The sequence below is a fragment of the Falco biarmicus genome, chromosome 14 (genome assembly GCF_023638135.1).
Source record: "Falco biarmicus isolate bFalBia1 chromosome 14, bFalBia1.pri, whole genome shotgun sequence".
Classification (NCBI taxonomy): Eukaryota; Metazoa; Chordata; class Aves; order Falconiformes; family Falconidae; genus Falco; species Falco biarmicus.
Window position 1 is genome coordinate 1,768,188 of NC_079301.1, and position 27,955 is coordinate 1,796,142.

At 46.3% G+C, this 27,955-nt stretch overlaps 2 protein-coding genes across 5 annotated transcripts; one reads left to right on the top strand and one right to left on the bottom strand.

The window, feature by feature from the left end:
- Positions 1–1,515: 1,515 nt before the first annotated feature.
- PDZD11 (PDZ domain containing 11) lies at positions 1,516–4,321 on the bottom strand. The gene is made up of 4 exons (XM_056360194.1): positions 4,213–4,321; positions 2,910–3,008; positions 2,681–2,741; positions 1,516–1,886 (listed from the first exon to the last, which is right to left on the bottom strand). Exons 1-4 carry the CDS (start codon positions 4,297–4,299, stop codon positions 1,852–1,854), a joined length of 282 nt encoding a protein of 93 aa, XP_056216169.1. The 5' UTR covers positions 4,300–4,321; the 3' UTR covers positions 1,516–1,851.
- KIF4A (kinesin family member 4A) lies at positions 4,298–26,173 on the top strand. Of its 4 annotated transcripts, none has more exons than XM_056360181.1 (31): positions 4,298–4,460; positions 4,698–4,840; positions 4,947–5,061; positions 5,698–5,888; positions 6,177–6,269; positions 7,502–7,668; positions 8,524–8,618; positions 8,811–8,930; positions 10,105–10,280; positions 11,103–11,164; positions 11,839–11,974; positions 12,461–12,519; positions 12,705–12,810; positions 13,497–13,562; positions 13,843–14,028; positions 14,689–14,792; positions 15,099–15,243; positions 15,735–15,845; positions 16,586–16,669; positions 17,250–17,363; positions 17,605–17,760; positions 18,172–18,266; positions 18,710–18,839; positions 19,690–19,860; positions 20,261–20,368; positions 21,229–21,306; positions 21,397–21,498; positions 22,135–22,296; positions 23,676–23,795; positions 24,462–24,584; positions 25,363–26,173. In XM_056360181.1, exons 1-31 carry the CDS (start codon positions 4,298–4,300, stop codon positions 25,549–25,551), a joined length of 3,870 nt encoding a protein of 1,289 aa, XP_056216156.1. In that variant the 3' UTR covers positions 25,552–26,173. The 4 variants fall into 4 exon arrangements, with proteins under 4 accessions (XP_056216156.1, XP_056216157.1, XP_056216158.1 ...); XM_056360182.1 differs by having other exon boundaries at positions 11,842–11,974; XM_056360183.1 differs by having other exon boundaries at positions 4,340–4,441.
- Positions 26,174–27,955: the final 1,782 nt, after the last annotated feature.

Here is a 27,955-nt window from a genome sequence, read left to right on the forward strand (position 1 = left end):
CCCTTGCTGGGCACAGGGACCCCCCTCCCACAGGGACCCTGCCAGGGAGGGGTGCACAGGGTGGGGTTGGGGAGCCTGTCCTGAGCTGTCAGTACTCCTTGCAGTGCCACATTGATGTCCCAGATGTGCCCATGGAGACTGTGTGTGATGTGCTGCACAACGTCGAGTATCGCCGGAATGTCATTGACACATGTGACCTTGCCTGGGTGGCTGCCAACGCTGATGTGGGCTTCTGTGCCTCTGAGTGGGGGTGTGGGGGGGATGACACTGGCTGTTTGCTACCAAAGTCTTGGCTTATGTTAGAGGGGCCACTCAGTCCGAGCTGCCTGGCAGGAGGGAGATGTTTAGGGTGCAGGACACCGCTTGGGACCTCTACTACACGAGGTAGTTGATACCACTTGGGCTGGGAAGGGGCAGGGTCGGTGCTGCTTGGAGGAGACAGGGAGAACACCAAGTAAACTAGAGGACACTTGGGCCAGGCAGAAGCCTCTGGAGTGTCTGCGCGTCCATGCAGGCCCCGCATGCTGTTCAGGCAGCTGAAACTTTCCTGCCTGCTCAGGGGTGTGGGAACACCGGAACTCCAGCAGCCGAGAGCAGGTGTCACACCATTGTCAGCTTCTCTGTCAAACACCCGGCGAGTGAAGAGCAGGCTGGGCTGGAGCAGTCTCCTAATCACAGTCATCCCCTGGCCTGGAAGGTGCCGTTAAGGGCAAAATTACAGCATCACAGAAGGGTTGGGGTTGGAAGGGACGTGACAGACCACCGAGCTCCAGCCCTGTGTTTCCTTGGCACAGGGCTGAGGGTGGTAACAACCAACCCTCCAGAGATTTCCTGAGCGGGAATAAGATGAATTCCAGTTGCTGCACTCATTTTATTTCAGTCACTACAGAGAAGTCAGAAACACCACCCACAAGGCCGGAGCAAGGGCTGTCCTGATGCCATCTACAATGTGATACCACCACGTACCACACCCAGATTTGCTAGTAACGAGCATGTTTTCCTCTGTGCTTTGCCAGCGCAGGGTGCAGCAGGCTTCCTCCCCTTTCTCAGAGGAGAGACAAGGGGAGTTTACCTCGAAGTGGTGGGGAGTTCTGATGGGAGGTCGTGAGAGGGACAGGGCTGTGCCAAGTGAAAGAAGCAGGTTCAGCGAGTGAAACCCTTAACCGTGCAAGCACCACACCTGAGGGAACCTGGACAAGTGCCTGCAGCAGTTGAGGAACATGCTCCAAGCGTCTTGGTCCTGTGTCGCGGGGGTCATTAAGCAGCAAAGAGGTACAAACATGCTTTGGCAGACTAGTGCAGCTAGAGATGTGCACTGAGTTTGAGGGGATTTTACTCCTGTTCCTTGAGTCCCAAGCAAACCCAGTAGTGTAGAGCAGAGGTAGGACAGTGGAGAAGGAAAGAATTTCATGTCACAAGAGAAGCGAACAGGTTGATCTCTTGGAGGACACAGGCCATGCTCTGCTCAGGCACGCTCAGACCCTCTTGGCCTTACATTTAGCAACAAGGGCTGGATCCAGAACCAGGAGAGCACTCATTTAATTTAAGTCCTGCTAGAACAGAAGCACAGATCTTGCTGGAGAAGCTTCCCTCCAATACCCACATCAACACCATCAGCTTGTTTCAACACCCAGTTCAAGGAGTACAGAATAAAGCCCTATCCATCTTCCAGCTAAATGAAACTCTGTTGGAATCCTTCCATGCAGGAAACTGAGCTGATGCCTGTGCAGCCAACAGGACATTGTACTTCCAGTGACAGGTGAAACAGGATGTTTCATCTCAGATGTTGAGGAAAAGTAGTGGAGTTTTTTGCAGGATGACCACTCTGGAGACTCAGCAGACAGCTGCCTACTAGTGAACAGTTCTTTCCTTCTGTCTCTGGTAATCTGGAAGGGAAAGAGAAGAGAGGCAGTCGCTGATGGCAAGAGGGCATTAGCCAAAATGTTATAGGAAAACATATATTCTGTTTATATCTCACGAAGTAGAGAAAGCGTTTGCTACCCCCTTGGGTAGCAGCTGGCTTTAAAATAGCATATTTGCACCTCAGCCAGTCATTTCAAGTTATTTTAGGGCACGCAGAACAAAAGTTTGTTTGAAGTCCTCTTTTCTCCTGATCCCTATTTTTGTTCTTTCTTCACTTAAGGGTCAGTTTCCATTTTACGAAGAATCCTTGTTTGCCTTGACTTGACCTTTTCCCCACACCCCCCTTCTATCTATGAACTTTATGGGTGCAGAAACCGAGTTAATATGGTCTTTTCCTTCACTTAGAATTTAAATGTTCTTAGGGAGGGATAAAAGCCACAAGCAGCGTCCACCACTGGCACAGATCCACTAGCGACAGAACTCATTCCTATGTTGTTCAAGGATAAATAGCTACTTCTACCACTCTAAAGTTAACATTTCCATTCAAAAGTCACCCCATCTTTTAGCACTGTGTGGATAAGCCCTGCTCTACAAGTTTTTTCTATGAGGGCAGCCAAAGCCAGTCCTTACTGTTTTGTACCTGTCCTTATCCCCAAATCAAAGCCTAATGTTCTTTCTGATCTGCAGGCTTAACATCATCTACCACCTTAGACTTGCAACTGCTAAGCTCAGGTGGAATCAGCAGGGATGCACAGGCATCTGCGTCCCAAGGAGAAATGCTGCTAGGTGACTGGACTTGGAGCTATCGGGCACTTACTGTAGGGGAAGTAACGCACACGCATGGTGATTTCACGGGCCGTCTTCAGGATCTCCACAGCCTGAAAGCAGAAAGAGTCGCTGCTCAGTGACCAGACCGTGCTGGAGAACAGGAAAAAGGAATGCATCGCAGCTGAGTTGGTGCAGGTTGAAAGGTCGGACAGAGATGGTGTGTGAATGGATTCTCTACCCTGTCCTTGCTCCAGCACCTGGGCCACAGGAGTGCTCACCTTGCTGTGCTCAATGTCCTGGAAATCCACATCGTTTACTGAGAGCACCTGGTCCCCTTCTTGCAGCCCAGCTCTGTGCGCATCCGAGTCAGGGATCACCTGTGAAAGGAAGAGCAGAGACAGTAGCAGTGACCCTTGGCATGGCCAGTGCCACAGCTCCCCTCCATGCAGCCAAGGCAGTCCAGCTCCAGAGCCGCCCCACTGTGTCCATCCAGTGCACTCACACGGGACTGGGGAGGATGGGGAGTACGGACTGCAGCACACCAGCAACACTGTGGGTGGGGAGAGATGAGGAAATGGTGCGGGACTGTCTGATTGCTGCTTAGTGTGTAGGAAATTACAGCTATGAGTCTGGAGGTGCATATAAAGCATATGACAGTCTCCCTGCACACCCAGCTGGCTCAGCAACACCCAAGGGAACAGACAGAATGCAGGGAGGGAACGACAGAAGGACAGACACACCTTAGAAATGAAGATTCCCAGCTGTGAGGCTTTTCCTCCCCGGATATTGAAGCCCAGCTGTGAGAGAAACCAGCAGTGAAACACAGTCACCTGCTTTGGCCCGGGACCCTTCCCACTGCTAACGTTGTCTCTTGGATGGAGCAAAGGTGTCAGTGCTGCGGCACTCGGCCGGGCAGCAGGGCGCACCAGGCCCTCTGCTACCTTCTGCACCATGGCAGCTTGGCCAGGCGAGGGGCCCCCTGTTCCCTGTCCTTTATCTGCTCCACATCCCAAAACACCGTACTGCTCTGCCTCGCCCACGAAGCTTTCTGCTCCCGCTGTGGCACGGCCCTTCCCGGCGGGGGGGGGCAAGGCCTGCCCTTAGCCCCCCCGCCACACCGAGTCCCCGGCTGAGGGGAGGGCCCAGCGCATTCCGCGCTGCGAGGTGCTGCCGCTCTGGGAGTACAGCAGCCCCGCAGCTCAGCCGCTGCGCCCGCCGCTTTTCGCCAGGAAAGACACCGGGAAGGACGGCCGCGAGCCCAGCACGGCAAACCCGGCGCCGACGGGCCGGGCGGGCAGGACCCGCACCCTGCCGGGGGGGGGGGGGGGGGAGGTGGGGAGGAGGGGTAAGCGGGTCTCACCTGCGCTCCGGGCGGCTTCTTCAGGACGATGGTGCGGGGCAGGAACTGGGTGAGCTCGTTGTTGTAGTCGGGGTGGTACACCCTCTGCAAGGCAGCGCTGCGGCCCTCAGGCGGCGGCACCGGCCGGGCCGCGCCGCGCCACCATCCCCGCCACTCGCCCCCGACCAGACCAGGCCCGGCCAGGCCCGGCCCCCCGGCCCGGCCGCCCCCCGGCCCCTCACCTCATGCGGCGGCACCCAGGCGGGCGGGCTCTCGTAGGGCGGCAGGAAGACCACCGGGAAGTCGTCGTAGGGCAGCCGGCCCTCCATGCTGCCGCGCTGCCTGCCGGGAGCGCCGCGCCCCGCCCGTGCCCGCCCGCGCGGCCTCGCCATTGGCGGCTGCTGCGCGCGGCCCCGGTTTGAACGTTGGCGGTTGCGGCGCCACCATCACCCAGAGCAGTGGCGGCTCCAGGTGGGTCCCGCAGCCGCCGGTGAGCCCCCCCCAGCTCCGCCCCGCTCCCCTCCCCTCAGGTGGGACTGCCGGTGGTCGCTATGCTTCCCCGCTCCCCGCTGGGCCGGGCCGGGAGGTCGGTAGCGGGGGCGGGGCGCTGGCGCGGCCTAGGCCCCAGGGTGCCGGGTTGGGGGGTAGGCCGCAGCGCCGGGCTCCTCCAGGGCGGTCCCTACCGGGCCGCTCCTACCAGACCTCACCTGGCTGTGTTCCTCGGCAGGGCGGCCCCGGTGGGTGAAAATGGTGAGGGAAGACGACAAGGTGATCCCGGTGCGTGTGGCGCTGCGCTGCCGTCCCTTGGTGCCGAAGGAGACCAGCGAAGGGTGCCAGATGTGCCTGTCCTTCACGCCGGGGGAACCGCAAGTAAGGAGCCCGCTCTCTGCGCCGGGGGTCGGCCGTGCCTGCCCCGGCTCGCTGTCGGGGTGCTGGGGGGGTTGGTCGGCGCTGCCTGCTCTCCTCTCCTCCACAGGTGGTCGTGGGGAGCAATAAGTGCTTCACGTATGACTATGTGTTCGACCCGTCTGTCGAGCAAGAGGAGGTCTTTAACACGGCTGTCTCCCCTCTCATACGAGGCATCTTCAAAGGTTTGTTATAACTGAGTTCAGGCTCTGTTTTCAGACACTGGGGGTTTGGTGGCCTCGGCTGTGTGGAAGATGGTGCTGTTTAATTCTGTGTTTTGACTTGCTTTTTGATTTCCTCAGAAAATACAATCCTGTGCTATCTACATACTGACCCCAGCCTCTCATGAGAAGTGCCAGATCTTGTCTGCTTACAACCTGTTGTACCCACAGGGCTAACAAAATGACTTGTATGTGTTCTTTGGATCAGGCAAGAGGATTTTGTCAAGAACGCTATGAGTATTGATAAGCGTCCCATACCAGAACCTGTTGGCGATGTGCAGTGGAGCTGGGATGACGGAGAAGTTACACTGTGTTTCTATGACTAGCTCTAGTAAAGCAACAGCACGTTCTTGAAAGGGCTGGAATAATTTTATCAGCATTTTGGGGAGCTTTTCACTGACTTTTTTTCCCCCAGATGTTGCTATCTGTGACCTGTGCATAAAGATTGTGTGAACTGATAGTGAGGGGCAGTGCTTTTCTGGAAGGATGCTTTTACTAGAATGCAGCTTTGTTCCTCAAAGCTTCCTCTGGTTCCCATGTCTGGTTCAAACTGTCTGATCTGGGCTGACTGTCTGATCTGGGTGTCCTTTGTTCCCCCAGGGTATAATGCTACTGTCTTAGCCTATGGACAGACAGGATCTGGAAAAACATACTCTATGGGAGGTGCCTACACTGCCAATCAAGAGCATGACCCTAGTGTGGGGGTCATCCCTCGTGTAATCAAACTACTATTTAAGGAGATGGAGCAAAGGCAGGATTGGGAATTTATCCTCAAAGTTTCTTATCTAGAGGTAAAAGTTGCTTTGATTTTCAAACTATTATAAAGTTATGAATTAGTGATGAAATGAGCTTTAACGAGGCTACCTGCTTCAAGTTATAGGTATTTATTAAGTCAAAACCTAAGACTACATAAGGTCTTGTCAAGAACTGGGCTCTGAGTCCCAGGTATCTTTTTGTATAGGTAAAATGAATGGACTGTCATACAAAGTTAGCTGTGATTTCACTGTAACTGTACATCTTTATGCAAATGGTTCTCTTGCAAGGCTGTGAACCCTGAACTGCTGTTCTGATGTTTTCAGATCTACAATGAGGATATTCTAGACCTGCTGTGCCCATCAAGAGAACGGCCTTCTCAAATCAGTATACGAGAAGATCCAAAAGAAGGCATAAAGGTCTGTTGCCATGTTAGATATGGGTACCCAAGGGGGCAATGTGGCTAGGGATGGATGTTTTGGTGAAATAACTGTCTTGACTCCTTGAGCACTGCTCTGTATTAGTACATACGTAATCACCACAACTACTCACTCCTCTCAAAACTGAGCTGTTGATGATCCTTAAGTGTACTCAGATAACAAAAATAAGTTAGGAATTCACAACAAAACCACTTTCAAGCCCTATTCTGACTTTTTTTTTTTTTTTTTCAAAGCTGAATGCGGTGAATAACTGAGAATGTTATACTTCAGGTTCCTTCACCAAATTTCAGATTCTGTTGCAATTGTACACTTCAGTATGGCAGAAGTAGGGTGCAACAAAGGGATCCTGAGGGGAAACTATTTAAGTGGCCAAATTATTTTCTTAGCAGTTTTGTACAGATGTGTGCTTACAGTGTAGTGCAGAAAAACCTTGTGCTACTGCTTGCTCTGTGTACACATTTTGTAGCTAAACTTCCATCTGTCAGTTGTGTTTCGTTCATACAGTTTCAGTTTGCAGTGGTGGATAGGTTGGCAGTTGTCTTTTGCACAGCTTAGGTGTGTGTGACACCTGTAGCTTTTATCTATTAATATTTTTGTTATGTGTAATCCTGTGTTGCTCACTTGCCTCTAAAGTACTGGGGTGCGACTCATCCATGTCAGTAGTGGCATTGTGATCCAGGGAGACAGAGAAAGCACAGGCTTGCCAAGGAGTATGACGAGTCCCTACTACTTGGTCCAATCTGTCCTTTATGTCCCTAAAACCTGCCTCCTCTCTACTCTATTCACACCAGCCTCCCCACCACATCAGCCAGTTTTCCCCTTCCTCTGCCTGTGACTGGCACAACTTTCAGCTACCTGCTTGGCTGAGGATATCTGAGAGCAGCTATGAATTTCTCCACAGTACTGGGATGTTCTGCTTCCATCCCATAGCCTAGTTGACACTCAAGCAGGCACAGAGGAACTTGGTGTGTGTACATAGGAGTAGGATGAAGGAGAGGGGATGTGAATTAATGTTACTGTTAGGAAGTTCAGAACAAATTTTTGGTGGGGGAAGTCTATCTTAAGCTTCTGTCTTGAAGCGAGACTGGCTATTATGGATGCAGTAACTATACAGGGACTTCGTTTTGCCTGCTGTAGTCTAAGGATAATTTTTCTGTTGTAAGTTGGGGTGAAGAGGGAGAGGATAAATAATTCTTTCTTCCTGGATGCAGATTGTAGGGTTAACAGAAAGAAATGTCACCTGTGCCCAAGATACTGTATCCTGCCTAGAGCAAGGGAACAATTCCAGAACGGTGGCCTCCACAGCAATGAATTCTCAGTCCTCACGGTCCCATGCCATCTTCACCATTTGCATTGATCAGAAGAAGAAAAATGACAAGTAAGTGTGATCGTGCAGCCACTCCTAGCAGATGTTAGGAGTCAGACTTACTCAAAATTTCATTGTCCTGTGTTGTGGTTTAACCCTAGCTGGTAATTAAGTACCACACAGCCGCTTGCTCGCTACCCCCTCACCCAGAGAGATGGGGAGGAAAATTGGAAAGGAATTTAAAACTTAAGGGTTGAGATAAGAACAACTTAATAATTGAAATAGAATAAAAATGAAAGAACAATAATAACAATGATGACAATAGCGGCGGTGGGGGGGTGGAGTATAAAATCCAGAGGGGAAAGGAAGAAATATGTGATACACAATGCAACTGCTCACCGCCCACTGACTGATGCCCAGCCAGTCCCCGAGCAACGACCTGCCCACCCTGGCCAACCCCCCAGGTATATGTAGCAAGCATGAGATCCCATGGTATGGAATACCTCTTTGGCTGGTTTAGATCAGCTGCCCAGGCTGTGTCCCCTCCCAATTTCTTGTGCCCCTCCAGCCCTTTTGCTGGCAGGGCCCGAGAAATTGAAAATTCCTTGACTTAGTATAAACATTACCTAGCAGCAACTAAAAACATCAGTGCATTGTCAACATTGTCCTCACATCAGAGCCAAAACACAGCACAGTACTAGCTTCTAAGAAGATAACTAACTCCATCCCAGCTGAAACCAGCACATCCTGTTGTCCTTTCTTGGTCTTGGATAAACTCATCTGAGCTATTACGGAGGCAGTTATTTGGCTGCCTCTAATATGCATTATATTTTTCAGCCCAGTAGCTCAACTATAGTAACCACTGGACTGCTCCTTTCCTAACTACATGTGTACTTGAGAGAGTAAAATAGTTTATTTCTGTCATAGGAACTGCAGTTTTCACTGCAAACTACACCTGGTTGATCTTGCTGGCTCAGAGAGACAAAAGAAGACCAAGGCTGAGGGAGACAGACTAAAAGAAGGTCTGTAGAAAAGGGCTACTATACCTTGGGTTTCCTATTGCTTTTCAGTTAATATTAAAGCATACCAGTAATTTAACCCCTCTAATGTGCCTTTTTTAAATCTTCTTTAATGTTTTTCTTTAATAAGGGCAGTAAATTGCTAGTTCCTAGCTATTGAGGTGGCTCTACTCACTGTCATCTGTTTGTATGCAGGCATCAACATAAACAGAGGTCTCCTCTGCCTGGGGAATGTAATTAGTGCTCTTGGGGATGAAAATAAAAAAGGTGGGTTTGTCCCCTACAGAGACTCAAAGCTAACAAGACTGCTGCAAGGTAAGAGACAGGTGATGATAAAGCCTAAATTTATAGATGCACTTTAAATAACAAAGTAGCAAAAACCCCAACAGCCATACAATCACAGTTCAAAGCAGTAGCTGCTGTTGACAAAGGGATTGCATTTATTGGTTTTGTTCCTCTTCTCTCTGAAACTAGACCTTTTCTATATGCTTATTTTTAGATTGCAAGTGTATTGAGATGGTCTCATTTATGAGTCCAGCTCTTCTGCCATTCCCATGTGATAGGAGGAAACGAGACAGATTCAGTGTGTGGGCTTTTTTTGGTGGGGAGAAGGAAGTTAAGGCTGGAAGAAGAGATCTACTATTATAGCCTAATTATAGCTACTTACTGGAGGATACAGCAACCAGAATGAAGCCCCAGCTGTCTGTGCCTTCACTGTGTGTCATGTTTGTGGTGTTCTGTTAGTCTGAATATCTGGTCTTAGTGGTACTTATTTTTCTTATAGTTGCAATGTTCTTTTAATACATTTTCTCTAAATTAGCCTTTGATATCGCCATAGATATAGTATTGCAATTTACTGGGATTTTTTTGGTAGTTAAATAATTCAGTACACAAAGTTAGTGTCTTGAATGTTATTCATATCTGAAAGTATCTAATGAAAAGAAACTGGATTATGCAGAGCTTGATGTGGGGCCCTGGTTTTTTTTTTCTCATAAAAAAAATTTAAGTAGCCAACATGTGTTAGTGTAAAACCAAAGGATAAAATGCCATGCAGCTTGATGATCTGAAGAAACGTGTTCTTAGGCAATAATTCTTTAAATTGGAAGACAGTGTGAATTCTGGTGTCTGCACATGTGTGAAAGTCTTGAGTATTATTGTGTGGGAGGAGATGGGATAGAATTATGCCAGAAATGACATACAGAAATTGCAGCAATTACAGAAATTACTTAACAGGACAACAATATTACTGGGGCATCTGATGTGAAATCATTGGTGTTTAGAGCTGAGACGTAACTTTGGCTTTAAAAAAAAGCTCTTCAGTATGGTACTGACTGGGGCAGAGGAGAAAGTAGATGACAATGACACAAAACTACAGCTAGATATCTTCTAGCTGTAGTTTGGAGAGGCACTTGTGTCCTTAGATAATCTTACTAGTCATTCTTACTCACTCTCAAAGCTTTAATTACGCTTTATTATTTTTTTTTCTCAGACTCTCTGGGTGGTAACAGCCACACTCTCATGATTGCCTGTGTAAGCCCAGCAGATTCCAATCTGGAAGAAACTCTAAATACTTTGCGCTATGCTGACAGAGCAAGAAAAATAAAAAATAAACCCATTGTGAACCTTGATCCCCAGGCAGCTGAACTGCATCATCTAAAGCAGCAGGTACGGCATGCTTACTTCATGTGAGAGGAGTAGATATGTTGGTTTGGTACTGAGTTCAGTAAACAGTGAGCAAAGGCATAGGATGTCTAGCTACACAAGATATACAAAAAATATTTAGTGTGTGATTCTTGATGGCCCTGTAAGTGCTGTAGAAGGGAATACATGAATGTTTCTTGTAATCCTACAGCAGTTATTCAATACTATAGAAAAAAGGTGATGTTAGTGTGATACACATTTCCCTTCCACTGAACAAATTATCTCCTGCCCATTAAGCTACAGGCAAAACTGGAAATACAGCGCTGGTTGCCTTGCTGACATCACGTGCCTGTATCCAGCATGGAGTGGGAAGTGGAGAGTGTTCCTATGTAGTCAGCTTCAGAGGGAAATAAGTTGCATAAACTAGAAGTGGTTAAACACAAAGCCAGAAGTCCTCAAGGGCTGGTCTGTGGGTGAGGGTTAACCAGGCTTGCTGTGCTCACTTGGCAGCATGCATATGATACAGTCTTTCGTGCTGCCTCTCCAAAGGAAAGCTCAGTAATCTGATTCCACAATGGAGCAAGTAAGTGGTTTTGCTTACTGCACAGGAGTGTTCACCAGAGCCTAGTGAATGTTTATTAACGTACTGTAAATTCAAACGTATTGTAGTAGCTTAGGAAGATAAGTGATCTGGCGCTCACGAGTCATGTGAAAGGTAGCAACAGAGAAGTGGTTCAGCAAAGTGGGAGACCTTTAGATCAGCAAGGTTTCTTGACACCCTGCACATACAGCCATCTAGTTACTGCATGGAAAAGTTTTACAAGAAGTAATTGTTTGTCTTTCTAGGTTCAACAGCTGCAGGTGTTACTGCTGCAGGCCCATGGAGGGACCCTCCCAGTGTCTATCAAGTAAGATCTGTAGATTAATGCTCAGTATCTGATGGCCATCACATATCAGCAAAGGCTCTCGATCTCCTTTGCTCTAGACAGTACTGTAGTATGAGGCTAGAGTAAACTGGTTGCTTTCTGATAGGATCTGGACTTTTTTTTCTTCTCTTCTTTTTGTGATGCTTACTGAAAATTCCATGCATGTATGGCTCATCTACTTTTGTAGTAAACCTCTTGCGACTGCAAACATCTGTTGTAGAAAATATGAGAGGAACTAGGCAATGTATTAGTGTTTCTCAGGCCCATCCATCCCTCTTTTCCTCACCCCTCTACCCCTAAGTGTAGAGCATCTCCACCTCCATTGTTCTTGAGCACAAAATGCAGGAAAGAGTTGGATTGTGTAGTGGTTGTCTTCTGAGGATATTTCAAAACCCAAGTAAATGCAGTTTACAGACTTATCATTGGTTAAACAGCATTGCTGTTTCAAAAGGATGTTTTCTTCTCTTGCAAAAGTCTACTTTTGGTATGCTGCAGTACTTTTTTGAATTCAGATTAGACTTCCTCCAGTTAATTCTGTTCATCTGCTACAACCTATACTTATTGTAAGTTATTTAGGAAACTTGGAGGTAATTGCAGTGCTGTTACAAACCTCTGGCAAAGTCAGTTCACAAGCAAACTGGTCCTTAATGTTTCAGTAGTACGGCACCTTTAGAGAACCTTCAGTCCCTGATGGAGAAGAACCAGTCACTAATGGAGGAGAATCAAAAACTGAGCCGAGGGCTGAGTGAGGCAGCTGGTCAGACAGCACAGATGTTGGAGAGGATCATTCTGGTAAGGTTCAGTTACCCAAGAAGAGCTTTAAGTTGCATGACTTGCCCTGTTAGCTTGAAGGATTATTCATAGCAGCTCCTGTACTAATGGCCTGTTAAGAATCTCTCTTCAATGTTCTTTTCACATTTATTTCAAATCTCTAGCTGTCAGTCAGAACCAAAAGTCTTCCAGACCCTGTCAGAGCCTACAGATCTGGTGACTTCAGTGGGGAAACCCAGACCTGAATATTTCAGCTTTCTGTTGCTTTAATGTTTTAAATACCAGCACTTGTGCATGCTTTCTTTCCTTTTTCCCACGCTGCTCTGCTTTGTTTTGATTCACTGCAGTGTATATTCCTGTGGAAAAGGCTAAACAAACTGGTAGCTATGATCATGCAAAATCTTTCAGCACATTGATTTGACACAGACTGACAAATCTTTTGCTACAAATAAATTAGCTGTTTTCTGACTTGTCTCCTACAATTTATATAATTCTGACTTCTTTTAGACAGAACAAGAAAATGAGAAGATGAATGCCAAACTAGAGCAACTTCAGCAGCATGCTGTGTAAGTCTATTCCCACACCCTGCTCATGCTGAGGAAATGTCTTTCAGTATTAAATGTTTTTGTTGGGAAAAACTGAATACAATTTCTCATTTGTATGTTCAGTGGGGAAGTTGTTCCTTACTGGCACGTGTGACACAAATGTGCCATGTAGTACTTGGGGACTTATTCCCACATCTGCATTGCAGGTGCAAGCTTGATCTGCAGAAGCTGGTAGAGACTGTAGAAGATGAGGAACTAAAAGAAAATGTAGAGGTGATTCGTGATCTGCAGCAAGTATTGGCCCAGTTGCAGGTAAGACTGAATCCAGGAAGAGTGAATGCCAAGTGAGTTTACTAATTAAACTTAAGGTTCTTCTGCTAATCCTCTGAGCAGTGGATTCAGTTCTGCAGAAACCTTGCTTAAGAAGCTCAGGCATTACAAGTATTCAATGACTCTTGATATCCACTTCAAAACAAGCTGTCCTGCTGTGCTTTTAATGCTGCAGAAAGGCCACTTGTGCTTGAGTGACTATGTGTGGTGGAAAAAAAGGAGGAGTCTCCATAAAAGAATCTGATAGTGGGAGATAAGTGTGGGTTTACTATTCAAAAGTTGGGAGGAGAATTATAAACTTGGTAGTTGTAATGAGCAACACAAATTGCAGGGACCTGAAATTGTTAAATAGAAGTTGTCAAATCTTTGTCTAATTTAATAACTTCTGTTCTCCCTTGCTAGACATTCCTCCTGTTCCCAGAATCCTTACTCTTGTGAGGAGCTGGCTTGCCAGTGCTGGAGTTCAGGGAAGACTAGAAAGAATGGCTTGTCCAGCCGATCTAGGAGGAGTATGCTCACTTTTACTAAAGGATGAAAACAATGGCATCCTCTTTCCAGAGAGAGCTTTCTGAACAAGGAGAATAACCAATAGGCCAACAGACTGCTAGTAGCTTCATTTTACTTAATCTTCCACTTTTGACCAATGTCGTCTTCTTTGTCCTATATAGAGTGAAAATGCTGCCACAATGGAAGCTGCTGCAGAGATGGCAAACTCTGAGCAGGATGCTACAGCTGTAAGTGAGGGGAGTACAGCAGTGCAGACCTTACCAGGGGCATGTTTTTATGCCTTCATCATTTCTCTTTTATCTGCATTCTTATGCTAGTTTTTTAATCCAAATGTTTGGTAAATAATATGTGTCACACTTGTGCTGCCTTTCTGTGCTTTTATTTGCTCAGTGTGTTCCAGATCGATAACCTGTTCTCATTTCTGAATAATTTGGGGGGGGAGAAGAATTTGAAGCAGTCACATAGAGCTTTCAATTGGCCTCTCCTGCTCATTGCTGTCTCCTCCAGGAAGCAGAAATGGGCCAGGATACCAAGAGACCATCAGATGAATTCACCACTCAACATGCCCTCCGTCAAGCACAGATGTCCAAAGAGCTGCTTGAACTGAATAAAGCTCTGGCTCTGAAAGAGGCGCTTGCCAAAAAAATGACTCAGAATGATAGCCAGCTGGAGCCCATTCAGTCCCAATACCAGGTAAACTCTTCTGAAATAGTTCTTGTAATGATATACTCAGTTTGTTTTTCCCAGTTAATGTGGCTGCTCCATGCTGAGGAGGGAAGGAGGAAAAGATCTATCCTCTCATGAGCATGTTCTTAATGGGTTTATTTCCTTAAGCTGATTTGCTGCCCCCTTGGGCATAGTGGGGAGTTAACTGTAGGTATCAGCAGAGAAGGTGGAGGGATGACCATGCCCAGCTATTTACAAAAAGCTCTACCACCAGAAGATGGTCTTTTCCCTGAAATAAGCTATTAGCTACTAGCTGTTGTATGTGAAATGGGCTCCTCTGCTTTTTACTTGGAGGTTTGCTTGGCTGCACCAAGTTAAAATGCAAGTACTTCATTGTTAACTCTCGTAGTACAGCCAGCTGTACTTCCCCTGTTCACCAGCTGTGCTGGGATCTCCCATCTCTGAAATTGTTCAGTCGTAACTTTTAGTTTGTCACAGTGGTTCTGTGGACCAGCTAAGGTTTCAATGTATGGCAGTGTAGCCCTTTTGGTGCTTATAGTGCTTTCAGATAAGGTGGTCTACAGCCTATTGGAATGTGGTTTCTCAAGTTTTCCTGTCTTAAAGCTGTGTCTCAGAGTGTAATTTCAAGGTTTTTATTTGGGGGCTTACTACTCTTGTCCTTTCTAGGCTAATATCAAGGACCTGGAATCAGAGGTCAGCAGTTTGCAAAAAGAAAAGGAGGATTTGATCCTTGCTCTGCAAATGGCAAAGAAGGATGTCAACCAAGCCAAGTAAGAGTGACTGTGCAAGCCATGTGGCTTATAGCACTAGAAGTTGTGTTAGTGCACCTGTGCAAGTTCATCGTCTTGCACTTTTACAGTTTGTAAAAGCTCTTATTTTTATGCAAATGCATCCCTTTAACATGCCATGTGAGTTGTATGAACTGCAGAGAAGCCTGATAGTGGGCATTCATCGGTGGGAAAGATGTTAATACACAACTGCTTCGTTCTTCAGAAGGTGTTTCTAAAGTTGGAGAGTACTTGTTTGAGAATAACAGTTATTGGGGAGGCTGTCTTTAAAGTGTGATTTCTTTACAGACTGAGTGAACGGCGTCGGAAAAGACTTCAGGAGTTGGAAGGGCAAATCAATGAGCTGAAGAAAAAGCTGAATGAGCAATCAAAGCTCTTAAAGCTGAAGGAATCTACAGAACACACTGTCATCAAACTGAACCAGGAGATCAGGGTAACTAACCCTAGCACGGAGTTCTCGGGCTCGCTCCAGTGTAGACAAAGCAGTTTCCAGATGGAAGGCACTTGCTTTCTGTTTTGTTAGACTGTAAATCCAGTTTTTGGCACAATTCCTTTCGCTATGTGACCACAATTGCTGGAGTAATACAATAGGCAGGTGACTACTGGGACTTGGAGGAATAAAAAGTCCAAAGTGTGTTCTGGCTATAATCTGATCATGTATTGCCTCAGTCTAAGCACTTGACTTCACTTTGATTTCCATGTGTATACTGTGCATGTGTTAGTCTCCCCTTTATGCCTTAAGAAATGAATTCCTGGGGTTTAACACTTTGAGAGTGTCCTTAGGTGTGCACTCTGAGTGGGCAGCACGCTGTAGTATTTCCCATCTGCCACTTCCCACCCCGACAGACGTGCTAGGGGAACATAAGTTGAAACTAACCAGAATGCAAGTACTGGACAATTCTTCCAGCCATTTCTGTTTTTCAGGAAATGAAAAACCAAAGGGTACAACTGATGCGCCGAATGAAAGATGATGCTGAGAGATTCAGGCAATGGAAACAACAGAAGGACAAGGAAGTGATCCAGCTGAAAGAACGGGTGAGCAAACAATAAGCCCCCAAAGTGTACTTCCCTCTGAAGAGTGAAACAAATCATTAAAGTGTTTGCTGCAAAGCTTTGTTTAACTAGCAAGCATCTGAAAAACATCTGGGGACTGCTTTGAAGATAACATAGTTCATATGGTTGCCACCTTTCACCGGCTGTAAACGGACTTGCTTATGTCTGCAGATCTTAGCTGTTAACACACTTGTTATGATTCAGCTCTAAAGCAGAAAGCAAAAATTAATAAATATTTTTAAATATTTAAAGTTGTAGGATTTGGCCACAGAAAGGTTGGAATTTAAACTTTCAAAGGAATATTGAATGTGCAGATAAACAGAATTGTTAATGAAACCCAGCTGCTTGTAGCATTCAAGTGTAATGGACAGCAAACATCTGTTCTTGAGTTCTGGTCTCACAGGAGTTCTTACTGTAACAAGTTTGCTCCTTGGTGCTTCATGGTTCTAAGTCTTAAGCTTTTGATTTGCAATCTCTTACAGCCTTTAGGCTCCTAAACCTTTTAATGGAAAGTGTGGAGCCCTTTCAGGCCTAACAGCCATTTGTTCTCAGAGGCATTACAAGGCTTAAGCTTGTAATGATCACTGAAATCCTTATCATGAAGCACTTGCATTACAGAACAGCAAATGTAATTATACTGTTCCAGGAAGCGTGAAATTGGCCATAGGTGTTACTGTGACATGTTAGCACAGATGGAAAAAAATCACATTATTTCCCTGCAGGATCGCAAGAGGCAATATGAGCTATTTAAGCTGGAACGAGATTTCCAGAAGCAGGCCACTGTACTTCGGCGCAAAACAGAAGAGGTAAGGAGCCAGTATCTGCTAGAAACTCCTGGCCAGTTCCAAAAGTTCTGCAAAGTGTGGCTGGAGGTGGTAACAGAATATGCAGAAACTTCTTATAAAAGCAGTTTGGAGGTCGGGAAATAGGTGCTTTTCTCTCTGTAGAAAAATACCATGCTTCTGTCTTGTGGCCTTTGAGGGATTCTAGTTAAATGTTTCTTAAAGGCTAAGATACCCTTTGACATCAGGTAGCTGTGACAAAGCTAGGGAGTGTAGAATGAGCTCGGTGGCGGTGAATTTGCTAGACTGCAGTTCAGAATTCTTTCAGGATGGCTGTATAGAATAAACCCATCTTGAAGCCATCGTTTGGGATACTACCTTTAAGGCCTGGAAGCAGATTTTTTTTAAACTAGGAGTCTCAGCAAAGGAAATGAAGTCAAGGACTCTAGTCTTGGCTTAATTCTGAAGTTGTTCTGGTTCTATTAACTTTACACTCTCTTCTCATCATCTCAATGTCTGGCTTGCATTGAGTACCTCATGTTTTCAACCATTGCAGGTTAAGTGAAGTAACTGCCGTTCAACTTTTGTGTAAAATATTTTACAGGCAGCAGCTGCTAACAAGCGCCTAAAGGATGCTTTGCAGAAACAAAAGGAGGCTGCAGATAAACGGAAGGAGAGTCAAAATCGGGGAATGGAAGGAGTTGCTGCACGAGTAAAAGTAGGTGACTGTTGTATATTCCAACAAACAACGGGCAAGCTTAGATTTGTTAACTCAGTAGGTGCTGCTGGGGTTGATGGCTGGAAAGCAGAGGGGAGGAATATGGATTTATGTATTGAGGGAGGTATTGTGATTGTTCAGTTTATCTATGCAGGCATTTCAGAGAATTCAGTCCTGAAGCTGAGACTACAGTGAGCCACTGTACTGGATTTTGGCTTTTGATGTGTTTTTCTTCCTCCAGAGCTGGCTTGCAAACGAAGTAGAGGTTCTTGTTAGTACTGAAGAGGCTCGACGGCACCTTGCAGACCTTCTGGAGGACAGAAAGATCTTGGCGCAGGAGCTCCTTCAGCTTAAAGAGAAGAAAGAGGCTGGGCAAAACCCCCCTCTAAAGCTCAGAGTAAGAGGGGGAAGTACTGTTTTCCTTGTCCCACACTTCTGGCTGTTCAGCAAGTACTGTCACTTATTCATTCCTATTTGACCTTTTCCCTCAAAAGGTAGGGATGGCAATGGTTACTTTTCTGGAAGAAAGGGTTAATGTTGTTTCTGTCCTCTGGCATGTCAGGGAACAGAGTTGCTAAAGTAACTTGTTACTTATTGCAGTGAATCAGATGGATGTGAGTGGGTCACCCCCCCTTATCACAGGCTTATGCTTTTGGGAAGGAGCAATGGAATTGAAGCCATAGGGAGATATTAGAGGCTTTTAGAGTAGTATGGCTTCTCTTCGCTGAAATGTCTGTAAATGAAAGCCCGGTCTTGCATGCATTTCTTCACCTGTTGCTTACTTCTGTCCATTGTTGCAATTCTTTAGAGACGCACGTACTCCCTCACAGATTTGCAGGCTTCAGAGATGGACCTTTCCATATCAAAGCAGATTGAAAGCCTGGAAACTGAGATGGAGCTCAGGTAAGGCAGTACGGCAACACTGACTTGCACATCCTTGTCTCTGTGTTTGGTTTTTTTTTTTTTTCCTCATATCTGTCCACAACTCTTCTGTGAAACAGAAGAGAAAGTAAAGTAACTTATACACTGACACTAAAAATGAGAAGAACATGTGGTTTTCCTGGTTTGAATGTTTCCAGAATGGGGATACGGGGACACTACTTGGTCACTAAGATTGCTGTTTTCTCAGCTGTTTGTGAGCATCTCTGTATGAGGGAAACATGCACTTTTAATTGGAAGTGTGGCAGGGAGGAGGAACTCCCTGGTATAGCATTGCAGACTCCAGGTGCCATATTAAGCAGTCAAAACTTTTAACTCGAACTAGTTTGTCTAATATTCTGCTAACAGTAACTTTAGCCCAGGTTTTCACTCGTGTTGTAACCTTGAATGCATGCATTCTCTCAAAGGAGCGCTCAGATAGCGGATCTACAGCAGAAACTCTTAGATGCAGACAATGCAGATCGTGCGAAACAGTGTTGGGACACTATTGCAACAATTCTAGAGGCTAAATGTGCTTTGAAGTATCTCCTTGGAGAGGTAAATTCTGAATTTTCCTATTTGTATTACTAATGACAAGGGCTGTAAATCTGCTTAGCCAGGAATGAAAGGAAGTTACTAACAGGCTGACAGCAGTGATGAATAAAAGTGAAGCACTCTTGTACTGGATGAGGTTTATTTCCCTCACAACTTCTGATTAAAAAATTCTCCTGTACTGTAGATCACTTTGGGGAGGGAAATCCAAAAAACAGGAAGAAGGAAATGGAATCTATGTGGGTCTGGAGATATGAGCTAAAGCTGTTCTTACAGAATGCTTGCATGGGAATAAGAAAAGGGAAGAGAAAAAAAGTACCTAAAAATACTTCCTGAACAAGTAGGCAGTCTGCAGGGAAATGAGGGACATACGCTCTGAGGTCAGAGCAGAAGCAGTGGGATGGATATTGAGATTGGAGCAGACTGAACAAGATTGATGGTAGGAGAGGGTAGGAATTGGGCTCATGCGGAATCAAGGAAAGAGCAACTGAATGATAGAATCGTATATCAGTCCCTGGTGCTTGGAAATCAAAGGAAAAGAATGAAGGAGCTAATATGGGAGAGCATTTGTTTTGGGGGTCCCCCCAGTACTCAAAACCAAAGTGCTGCAGGAAAGGAGATCAATCTAGAACTGCTAACAAGACTTCCTGCTATCTGTTTTGCACTTCCGTACTAGCTGTCAGATGTCTAGCTCTGAATCTCTTGGCTAGTTCCCTGTTGCTGATGGCCAGTCCAGTTCTTAGGGTGGCTGGAAGTTAAACAGAAGTGCTTTGCCATCAGACCACCATGTCTGTACCAACAGACATCAAATGTGGAACTCATTGACCCAAGCAATTAACTTGCTTTTCTTTTTCAGCTGGTCTTCTCAAAAGTGCAGGAAAGCAAGCTGGAGAGCAGCCTACAGCAGAGTAAAGCCAGCTGTTCAGACATACAAAAGATGCTGATTGAAGAGCGAAACCATATAACAGAGATGGAGGCTGAGTTCCAAAATCAGCTTTTGGTGCAGGAGCAACATCACCAGGAAAAGGTAAAACCCAAGTGATAGAAATCCTGAGGGCTCCTTTGTCTTGGGACTCTGGGTCTCAGATCTGCCTGGTGATAAAGGCAAAGGGGACGTGCTGAAACAATCTGTTGCTATATGTCTGATCGGGATTTGTTACTCTTGCAGACTGTTAACAAAAGCCCAAGAAATCTCCCTATTCATCTTCTGTCCTATGCAAGTTGTCTTATTCAATAACTTTTTGCAGTGCTCTAAGCAAGGATGTACCACCTGAACACACGATAACTTTTAAAGTAGATCAGGGTGGAATCATGCTGGGAGTAGCAGAAAGAATCTTTCTGAAATTGTCAAGGCCTTTGCCTGGGTTACCAGATTTCTCTTCAGGAATTCATAGCTGTTTACCTCTGCCATATTAACTTGCTTTTAGGTTCTGTACCTGCTTAGCCAATTTCAGCAAAAAGAAGCAGCAGAGAAGAAATTGGAAGATTCACGAACTGAGCAGGAGAAACAGCTGCAGGAGCGACTCAGGTTTCAGGTAAAGTGTCTGGAACATGGCTTGGGGAGAGTGTGCTCATTAGGGCTATCTGTTACTTAGAATAGTAGCTTTAGAGTAAGGAAGGTGCAGCAGGATTGAGAGCGCTTCTGTCTGTAGCTAAGATTGCTTGATGCAGTTGTTCAGAGAGGATAGTTGCTTTACAGGTTTGAGTAAAGCTTGTGGATTTTTTCTCTTGTATATCTTCTGTTAAATTAATGTAAATGCAGCAATGAAACCCACCACAATCTGACCAGTTCATGCAAACGTCTTCCATGCTCAGAACATGTTTAGTTAGGATATTCAACATGCTATTACTAATCCTTTGCTGTACAGCTCCACTGTGCTATCAGCAACAGAAGAACTTGACCTTATAAATATGTTTGCGTTAAAGGGGAATGGAGTAATTTAGCAGGAAATAACCCCTCCAACCCTGCCTTCCAACTCTGTCACCGAGGTGAGAGTTTTACAACAACACGTTACAAGCTGCACTTTGTCTCGTCATTAAGAATTAAGTGGTGTAGCAAGCTCCTGTGGAAGGGCATGTTCAGTGATGTATTAAAGCAAAACCAGTCCTAGGTGCACCTAATTTGGAGACAAACCTTAGAAATAGAGGGAGTTTTCGATCCTTTCAGAGTGACCATTTAAGATATAATTCCCTCTGTATTAGCAGTTATGCATTAAACAAGGTAGTAGCACTAATGGTTTTCCTGATCTAGAAAGTCAGAGCTGATCTCTCGTTGGAGAATACAAAGAAACCCCTCTGGTGTTGCAAGAAAGATACAAACAGAAAAATCTGTCCCAAACAACTACTTGTGATACCCCTGCGTAAGCCTGCAGATTTCCTCTTGTCTTGCAAACAGGAGGAAGAGCTGGGGAAAATGAAGGAGATGTGTGAGAAGAACCAAGAAATTCTCCAGGAAAATTACACTCTTAAACAGGTAAAGATCTGTACAGACGTAAGTCACAAGAGCTTCCTGGCAGTTGGGTTAATGTATTTAGCAAAGCTAACTTTTTTTGTCTCTCAACAGAAACTAGTGCTCCTCCAAGTTGCCAGTGGACAGAAGCTCCATCACATTCAGCAAATGCCACCTGAGTCCCCAGATTCTTCTTTTGATTATATTCCACCCAAGGTAAAAATGCTGCATGCCAGTTTCCATGCTTACATTGTACCTGGGTTCTTTTCAAAAGTTAGTGTTGGCTATTAATAGTGTCTTTCTCCCAGGCTGCTTTTTACAAGGCATCCTGTTCTGCTTGTTGAAGTAAGCCGGGTCCCTACTTCAGACAGTCCTTAAGGCTTCTGTTTTCAGAATACTTCTGAAACTAGCTTGCAGTAGTTCTTCAATCTTAAAAAAAGCAAACAAAACCCCAAAATTGTTTCCTCAGTGTAATTATGTCTGACTCTGTATCTTCCTTAGTAATCCAGGTGTTTTCTCTGTAGCGTTTCTAGTCTGTGAATCACGGAGCAAGGCATCTGTTAAAGATGATGTAATCATTGCCTTGCAGAAGAGCTAAGTCTTAGTGCTGGGAGAAATAAATGTTTTATTTTGTCAAGACGGACACAAATCTATTTCCAAGTGTTTGTCAACTATAGCAGTTTAAAAATTCAGTCAGTCAATTTAATCCTGACAAGTTGATCTCCTCTCTAACCATCTTGGCTGTCTTGAGAGGAATGGGGCTGTGGTAGTGGTACTCTGATGTGCTTTAACAAAATGTAAACCTACTGTTATTTCTTCTGGGACTTCAACCCTTGTAATTTCTGTGTGTAGCCAAAGGCTCGCCGGCGAACGACAGCAAAACCCCATGCACCATACAGAGAAATGGATGTCAAAGAGCTGTTCTCTGACTCGGAGGCGTCTGGAGAGGAAACGGAGGATGCAGACTGGGTTCCGGTAAAAGTAGTCAAAGGAGCAAAGAGAAGCATGATGGGGGTAAGATCCTGTTACCTTTTGACTTGTTATTACCTACGAGGGATTCACATGCCTGTCTCCCTAAGGATCTAGTATGTGTACAGAGAAACAGTGAGACTGTAGCGTCTCCACTATTTTCTGAAAAGCCTTAATGTGGTGGTACTGCTGGCACTGGTTGTGTATGATCTTCTGACAGAAAGAGCAAAAGCTTCCTATAGTCAGCAACACCTTCCTAAATAGTTTTTTATTAGACAAGTCGTCTTCTACCAGAAGACACAGGTGTTCTGTCCTGTTACCTGTGGCTGAACTGGCCTATATGTTTCAGATGGCAGCAAAATAGTGAGCCCTAACAGCAGCCTTATTCCTTCACGGAGCCTATTTTAGGGGAGAAAAAAAGGGATGGCCTGTCATGTATTCCTGTGTACCGTTCCCACTGTGGTGTGCTGCGGCTCCTAGTCCTGACAGAAGCCTCAGCTTCTGTCTTCTGTTTGTATCAGTCTGCTGGGCCTGGAGCTTCAGCCTGCCGCTCGGTTAATTCCTGACGCGGTGGAAGAGATGACCTGAATGTGCTGAACACAGGTCGCTGTGAGCCAATAGGCATCTTTGGGCTTGAATTGCTACGAAGCCACATCTCCACTGTGAGCCTTGTTCTTCCTGTTTCACAGGGGGGTTAAATTATTACACACTTCAATGTTGAATGACTGAAAATGCCAGCAGTTACCACAGAAAAGCTTACGAAATTTAAGACCTAGCTTTAGTTCCTCTCAGTGGAGCTTGTCAACCTGAAATACAGTACTGTTAGTGGTTTGGGTTTGGGGAGGTTCTGTTTGGCCATGTTGCAGGAGGGAGGGTTTGTGCCTGACACTTGGCTCCTCTGAGTTCATTTTAAATTAATTCAGCCCTGCAGAACTCCAATGCAAATTACTGCTAGTTCACACCTGTAGCTTGGAGCAGCTGGGCTGTGCAGTCTGCTACTGCTTCACATACCCAGATTAGCAAAGAGATTCATTGTTCTGATGTGCCGTGAAAGAGCTAAATTAGGTCACCTCCATCTAGATGGAGGACGCTAGGTGTGGTGACTCAGGTTTGCCTCCTAGTGTGTAAATGGTAGCTTGTCTAACTGACACTGAAAGTGGCATCCCTTTGGATAACTTGGTCAGGGACTGAGTAACTGAAGATGCTTATCTTGGAGATGCTGAAGCAAGAGATGCCTCTGTTGGGGGAAAGACCTTGTTTCTTTTCCTGGGGTGCAGGACTGGCCAGAAAACAGCGAAAGATTTGTGGCAGCTTGGGGATGGTACTGTCCACTAGATCGCTTCAGGTGTTGACAGCTGTGTCAATTCAGATGCGGTCTCTAAAACACCAAAGCTCTTTCTGCATGGAATTCTTTTCTTACTCAGTGCTCTTGCAAGGGCTGGTGTGGAAATAGACAGTGTGGCTGCAGGAAGCAGAAGATGAGCTGCACTGAAGGCTGTAGCTGTGACTCAGCAAAATGTAGAAATAGAGACCGTGGCTTCCCGGTGAGTAGTGCTGTGTTTGTGCGCCTGAAAGGGCTTCACCCAACATCGTGCACAGTTTGTCGAGGTGAAGCATATGCACCTTTCTGAAACATTACTAACTGTCACTGTAATTCAGTGTTTATCTGTGGTAACTGAGTATAGAGTCTTCCACTGCAGTACCAGGCTCGTGCACTAAATACAGCAATTTGGGAGATATCACGTAGGTTTACCTGCTGCCATTTGTCAGCCACAAATCTGGGGACAAACAATTTAAGTCTGTCTTCTACAACTTCTATTTACTAAGTGCATCTTTGGCTTCAGATGGCACAAAAGCTTAACTAATTTGCAGATATTCTCTTTTATTAAGCATGGAAGGGATCATTTGGGGAGGGAGTTGTAGCAGCAGGAAGGTTCATGAGCAGCTGATGGTCACTAAAACTCTTGCTAGAAAATTCTGCCTTGCTCTTGGATCTTAAAGATTTGAAGCAGAGACCTCCCACAGTAAATCTTTAATTATTGACTATTTTATGAAACCAGTTGCCTGACAGGCATCTAGCATCCTGTACTATGAATTACTTTGCAACTGGAAAGAAGGTGGCTTAGGTACCCCTAGTGTTTCTTCAGCCGTTGGTGGGAACGGAAGGGATGGATATTGTAGAAGTGCTTCAAAATGCTACTGCCCCTCAGGATGCCGCACTGTGTCAGGACAAATCAAGGGACTCTGACGGCTGCTTCAGACTTGAAGACCCCACTGAAGTGGCTTCAGGAGAGACTTTCTTTCAGCCTGTGTGTGTCACACCAACTACAAAGGTAATGCCTAAAGCTGTAAGAACAAACAGTGGTTCTGATTGTGCGCACACTATAGCTGGTGATGGATCTGAAAGGAGAAAAATCCCAAGATGATAGACTGCGGCTAGAAAATTCTGAACAGACTACAGCTGTCAAAGCAGCTTGTATTTAAGTCTTGAGTATGTTGAGTTTCCATACGAAAATCTTGCCGTACAGGTTTGTCATGCTTTCCTGCTGCACCCTTCAGCAATAAGAGAGGGCAGACTTAGGGCAGATACTGGGAAGAAATTCTTCCCCGTGAGGGCGGCGCTGGCAGAGGCTGCCCAGAGCAGCTGTGGGTGCCCCATCCCTGGGGGTGCTCAGGGCCAGGCTGGACAGGGCTGGGGGCAACCTGGGCTGGTGGGAGGTGTCCCTGCCCCTGGCGGGGGTTGGGGCTCGGGGGGCTGTCAGCTCCCTCCCAGCCCAAACCAGGCTGTTGATAATTGAGGAACTCACGGGACAAAACTGTCTAAATCCAAACTTACTATTAAGCCATTGTGTACTCCAACTTGGCAGCTGTAATCTTGTCTCAGCTGAACAAATTCACTTTTCCCATGTGTACCTTTGCCCACAATTCCAAATACTGTCTCTTCCTGCTCAGCCCATGAATTTGTCTTTAGAATTTTGACTTGAGTAAAGAAATCAAGCAACTCCTGATATTGGCCTGGCAACTTCTGTATGTGCTGCCCCCAGCACAAGCTGGCTGGCTTCTTCAGGGTGGGTACCAATGCCAGAACTGTCTTCCTTGCTTTTCTGATAGGTCCTGAAAGATATCACAGACCAAGATGTGTTCATCAAGAAGCCCAGCACTACTGCTGCTTCACAGCTTGTGAGAGATGAGGAGTCACAAGAGAACCAGATACCATTTATAAAGAGAAAGAAGAGAATACTGAGTAGCAATACCAGCTTCTTCTCAGGTTGCACCCCTATCAAAGAGGAGCTTGACTGACGAGCCCAAAAGATGCTCCATGACTGGGTTGTGCTGTGCTTCTTCACATGATGTTGCTCGTGACTTTTTTAAAAAGTGTTGGGATCTCTCCCTGTGGCAAAAGCCTGATGGCTGTTTTGCCTGGCAGCTTCTGCCTCAGCAAGGGAGCCAGACACTAGTTCTTGCTAGATGATGTTCAATGCTTTGTAAATATGTGTATGTCTGAGTCTTGGGCCAATGGTGAGAGAATTTCCTTTGGAATTTCTGTAGTGAGTGGAGGTGATTTTTATCCAGGTTGCTCATTCCAGCTGCTGCCTTCATCTTGAGCTGTGAACACGTGGGGTACAGTTTAATCAGTAGTCTTGAACTTTGCATTTGCACTGGAACTCTGAGTAGTGTCTCTTCCAGCACGGATGAGGAACTGTCCCAAGCTGCCACCCGAAGTGCAGCGGCGCTTGATCTCGGGCAGCACTGTGTCTGTAGTCTTAAACTAGCTAGCAGGTATGAAATGGTCAGTATTCCTGTACCCTTTGGGGCACCGGTCTGTCCTTGTTCGATGAATTTAGAAAATTTCTAGCCATCTGTGAATATTGTAGTAATTTGAACTTTGTTGTAGCTTTAATAATAAAGTAACTAATAAACACCCCTGACTTCTGATTTTACATTGTGTACAATGAGCCACACAGGCACGCTGGGGTCTCTGCAATTAAATTTGGCCTCAAAGCTTTCAGCAGTTGTGCTGCTGACTGCCAGTAGGACTAGCTCTAGCTCTTTTTCTGTCATACCTTACTCAAAACCTACGTAGCCCAAACAGGGCACTACTCCTTTCCTTTTCCCTTCATTGTCTCTTGGTCCTAAGTTTTGAGTTACAGCATGAAGGAAAAGCAACAGATTTATTTTTTTTTTTTCCTCTAGTGGTACTAGTAATAACCTAGGCCTACCCTTTGACTTGCAGGTGGATGCCGCCCCTTCCCTGAGCTTGTGGAGTCCTCTGTTTATCTTGAGCTTGGTACCATATAAAGATTATGTTGCTTCTGGCTCGGTGTGAGCTCAGCAGGCTGCTGGGTGCAGGAGCTGTTCAGGCATGCCTTTGTGGCTTATTAAAGGGTAACTGGATGGTTTCTCGTGGAGTCAACACGTAGCTTTCCCTTTGCTCTCTTACAAGCTTGTTCCCTGTATGGGGAGTGGTTGGAGCAGAGTTCTCAGCAAGCTCCTGTGCGTTTGCGGTCGAAGCTGGGTTCCAGCTGTACCTGGCAGTGCCTCTGCGTGCTGAGCTCTGCGGGGCACAGGCCAGTGGTGCCTGTGAAAGCTGCCAGCCGAGTCATGATCCCATGCAGTCCGCTCAAGAAAGAGCTGTTGGCTGACTGCTCTTCTAACTTCAGTCATCTCTCTGCTTTCCAAGTCCCTGCTTTTAAGATGTTTGTTTCAAGGTGATTTAAACAAGCATGTAAGCTGCGAGGACCCGACCTGCTGAAAGGGCATCCGTCTCCCGTTCCACACACCTTCCTGTCCTTTCTGCAAGGGCTTGGAAGCTGTGAGTCAGGATCGCTTCGCATGTGAAGAACAAAGGCACAGCACAAAGGCAACTAATCTTTGTGCAAGTGAAACACGAGGTAACAAATGCCTGTGGTTTCAGCAAGCTTGTCCCACTTGTAGCCAGGATTGTAAGTAATCCGCTGTGGTGCTGGGAGCGAGTGCCAGGGGCGGTGTTTGGGGAGCGGCCAAGGTGGCAGGTCTGGTCTCTCCCCACCTTTCCCAGGTGCTGCTGCCCCGCTGGAAGGCACCGGTGAGGAGCAGCTGCCCAGGACAGCAGCTCACCCCGACCGGCGGGGCCAGCTTAGCCCCACTGCTGGGAAGGGATGAGGCCCGGCTGCACAGGGCTCCTGCCCCGAGCCCCGCCGCACCTCCGTGCCGGGGTGGGGATCCTGCTCTAGTTAGCTGTAAGAGAAGAAAAGCCATAAATCAGAAAAATGGGGGTTTTTTGAAGCTAAGGCAACTTTGGTCCATGCCCTTGTACTGCCCGGTTCCTCCTGTCTGGGTGCTGGGTTTAGTGGGGGCTGCACTGGCTTACGCTGGAGACTCCAGAAAGGCGCTTTCCCCACCAGCGTGAGGAGGCGATGCGACCGGCTCCCCCCCAGCCTGCACAAAGGGGGGCTGAGGGGCCCCGAGCGGTGCCCAGCCGCGCTTCGGCCAGCTGCAGCGGGCACGGGGCCAGCATGGGCCCCGGGAAGGTGCCCCCAGCACCAGGTGCCGCAGGACGTGCTCGAGCATCTTCATTTGGTGCTGCTGCGGTGCTGGGAGCCCAACCGCTGGCAAACTGCCCTGGGGGCACGGCAACCCCCTCTCCTATATGTTAAATAGAGTAGAATAACGTATAACACAATTTTTATATATTTGCGTGTGTGTGTATTTGTATAGCATATGT

Excerpts from the sequence above, each read along its gene's own strand:
- KIF4A (XM_056360181.1), top strand. The coding sequence starts at position 4,298 with ATGCTGCCGCGCTGCCTGCCGGGAGCGCCGCGCCCCGCCCGTGCCCGC. Across the intron at positions 13,563-13,842 it reads CTGAGCAGGATGCTACAGCT|GAAGCAGAAATGGGCCAGGA; the intron begins GTAAGTGAGGGG and ends TGTCTCCTCCAG. Across the intron at positions 23,796-24,461 it reads ATAGAGACCGTGGCTTCCCG|GATGCCGCACTGTGTCAGGA; the intron begins GTGAGTAGTGCT and ends ACTGCCCCTCAG.
- PDZD11 (XM_056360194.1), bottom strand. The coding sequence starts at position 4,299 with ATGGAGGGCCGGCTGCCCTACGACGACTTCCCGGTGGTCTTCCTGCCG. Across the intron at positions 3,009-4,212 it reads CCTGGGTGCCGCCGCATGAG|GTGATCCCTGACTCGGATGC; the intron begins GTGAGGGGCCGG and ends TTCCTTTCACAG. Across the intron at positions 2,742-2,909 it reads AGGACATTGAGCACAGCAAG|GCTGTGGAGATCCTGAAGAC; the intron begins GTGAGCACTCCT and ends TTCTGCTTTCAG.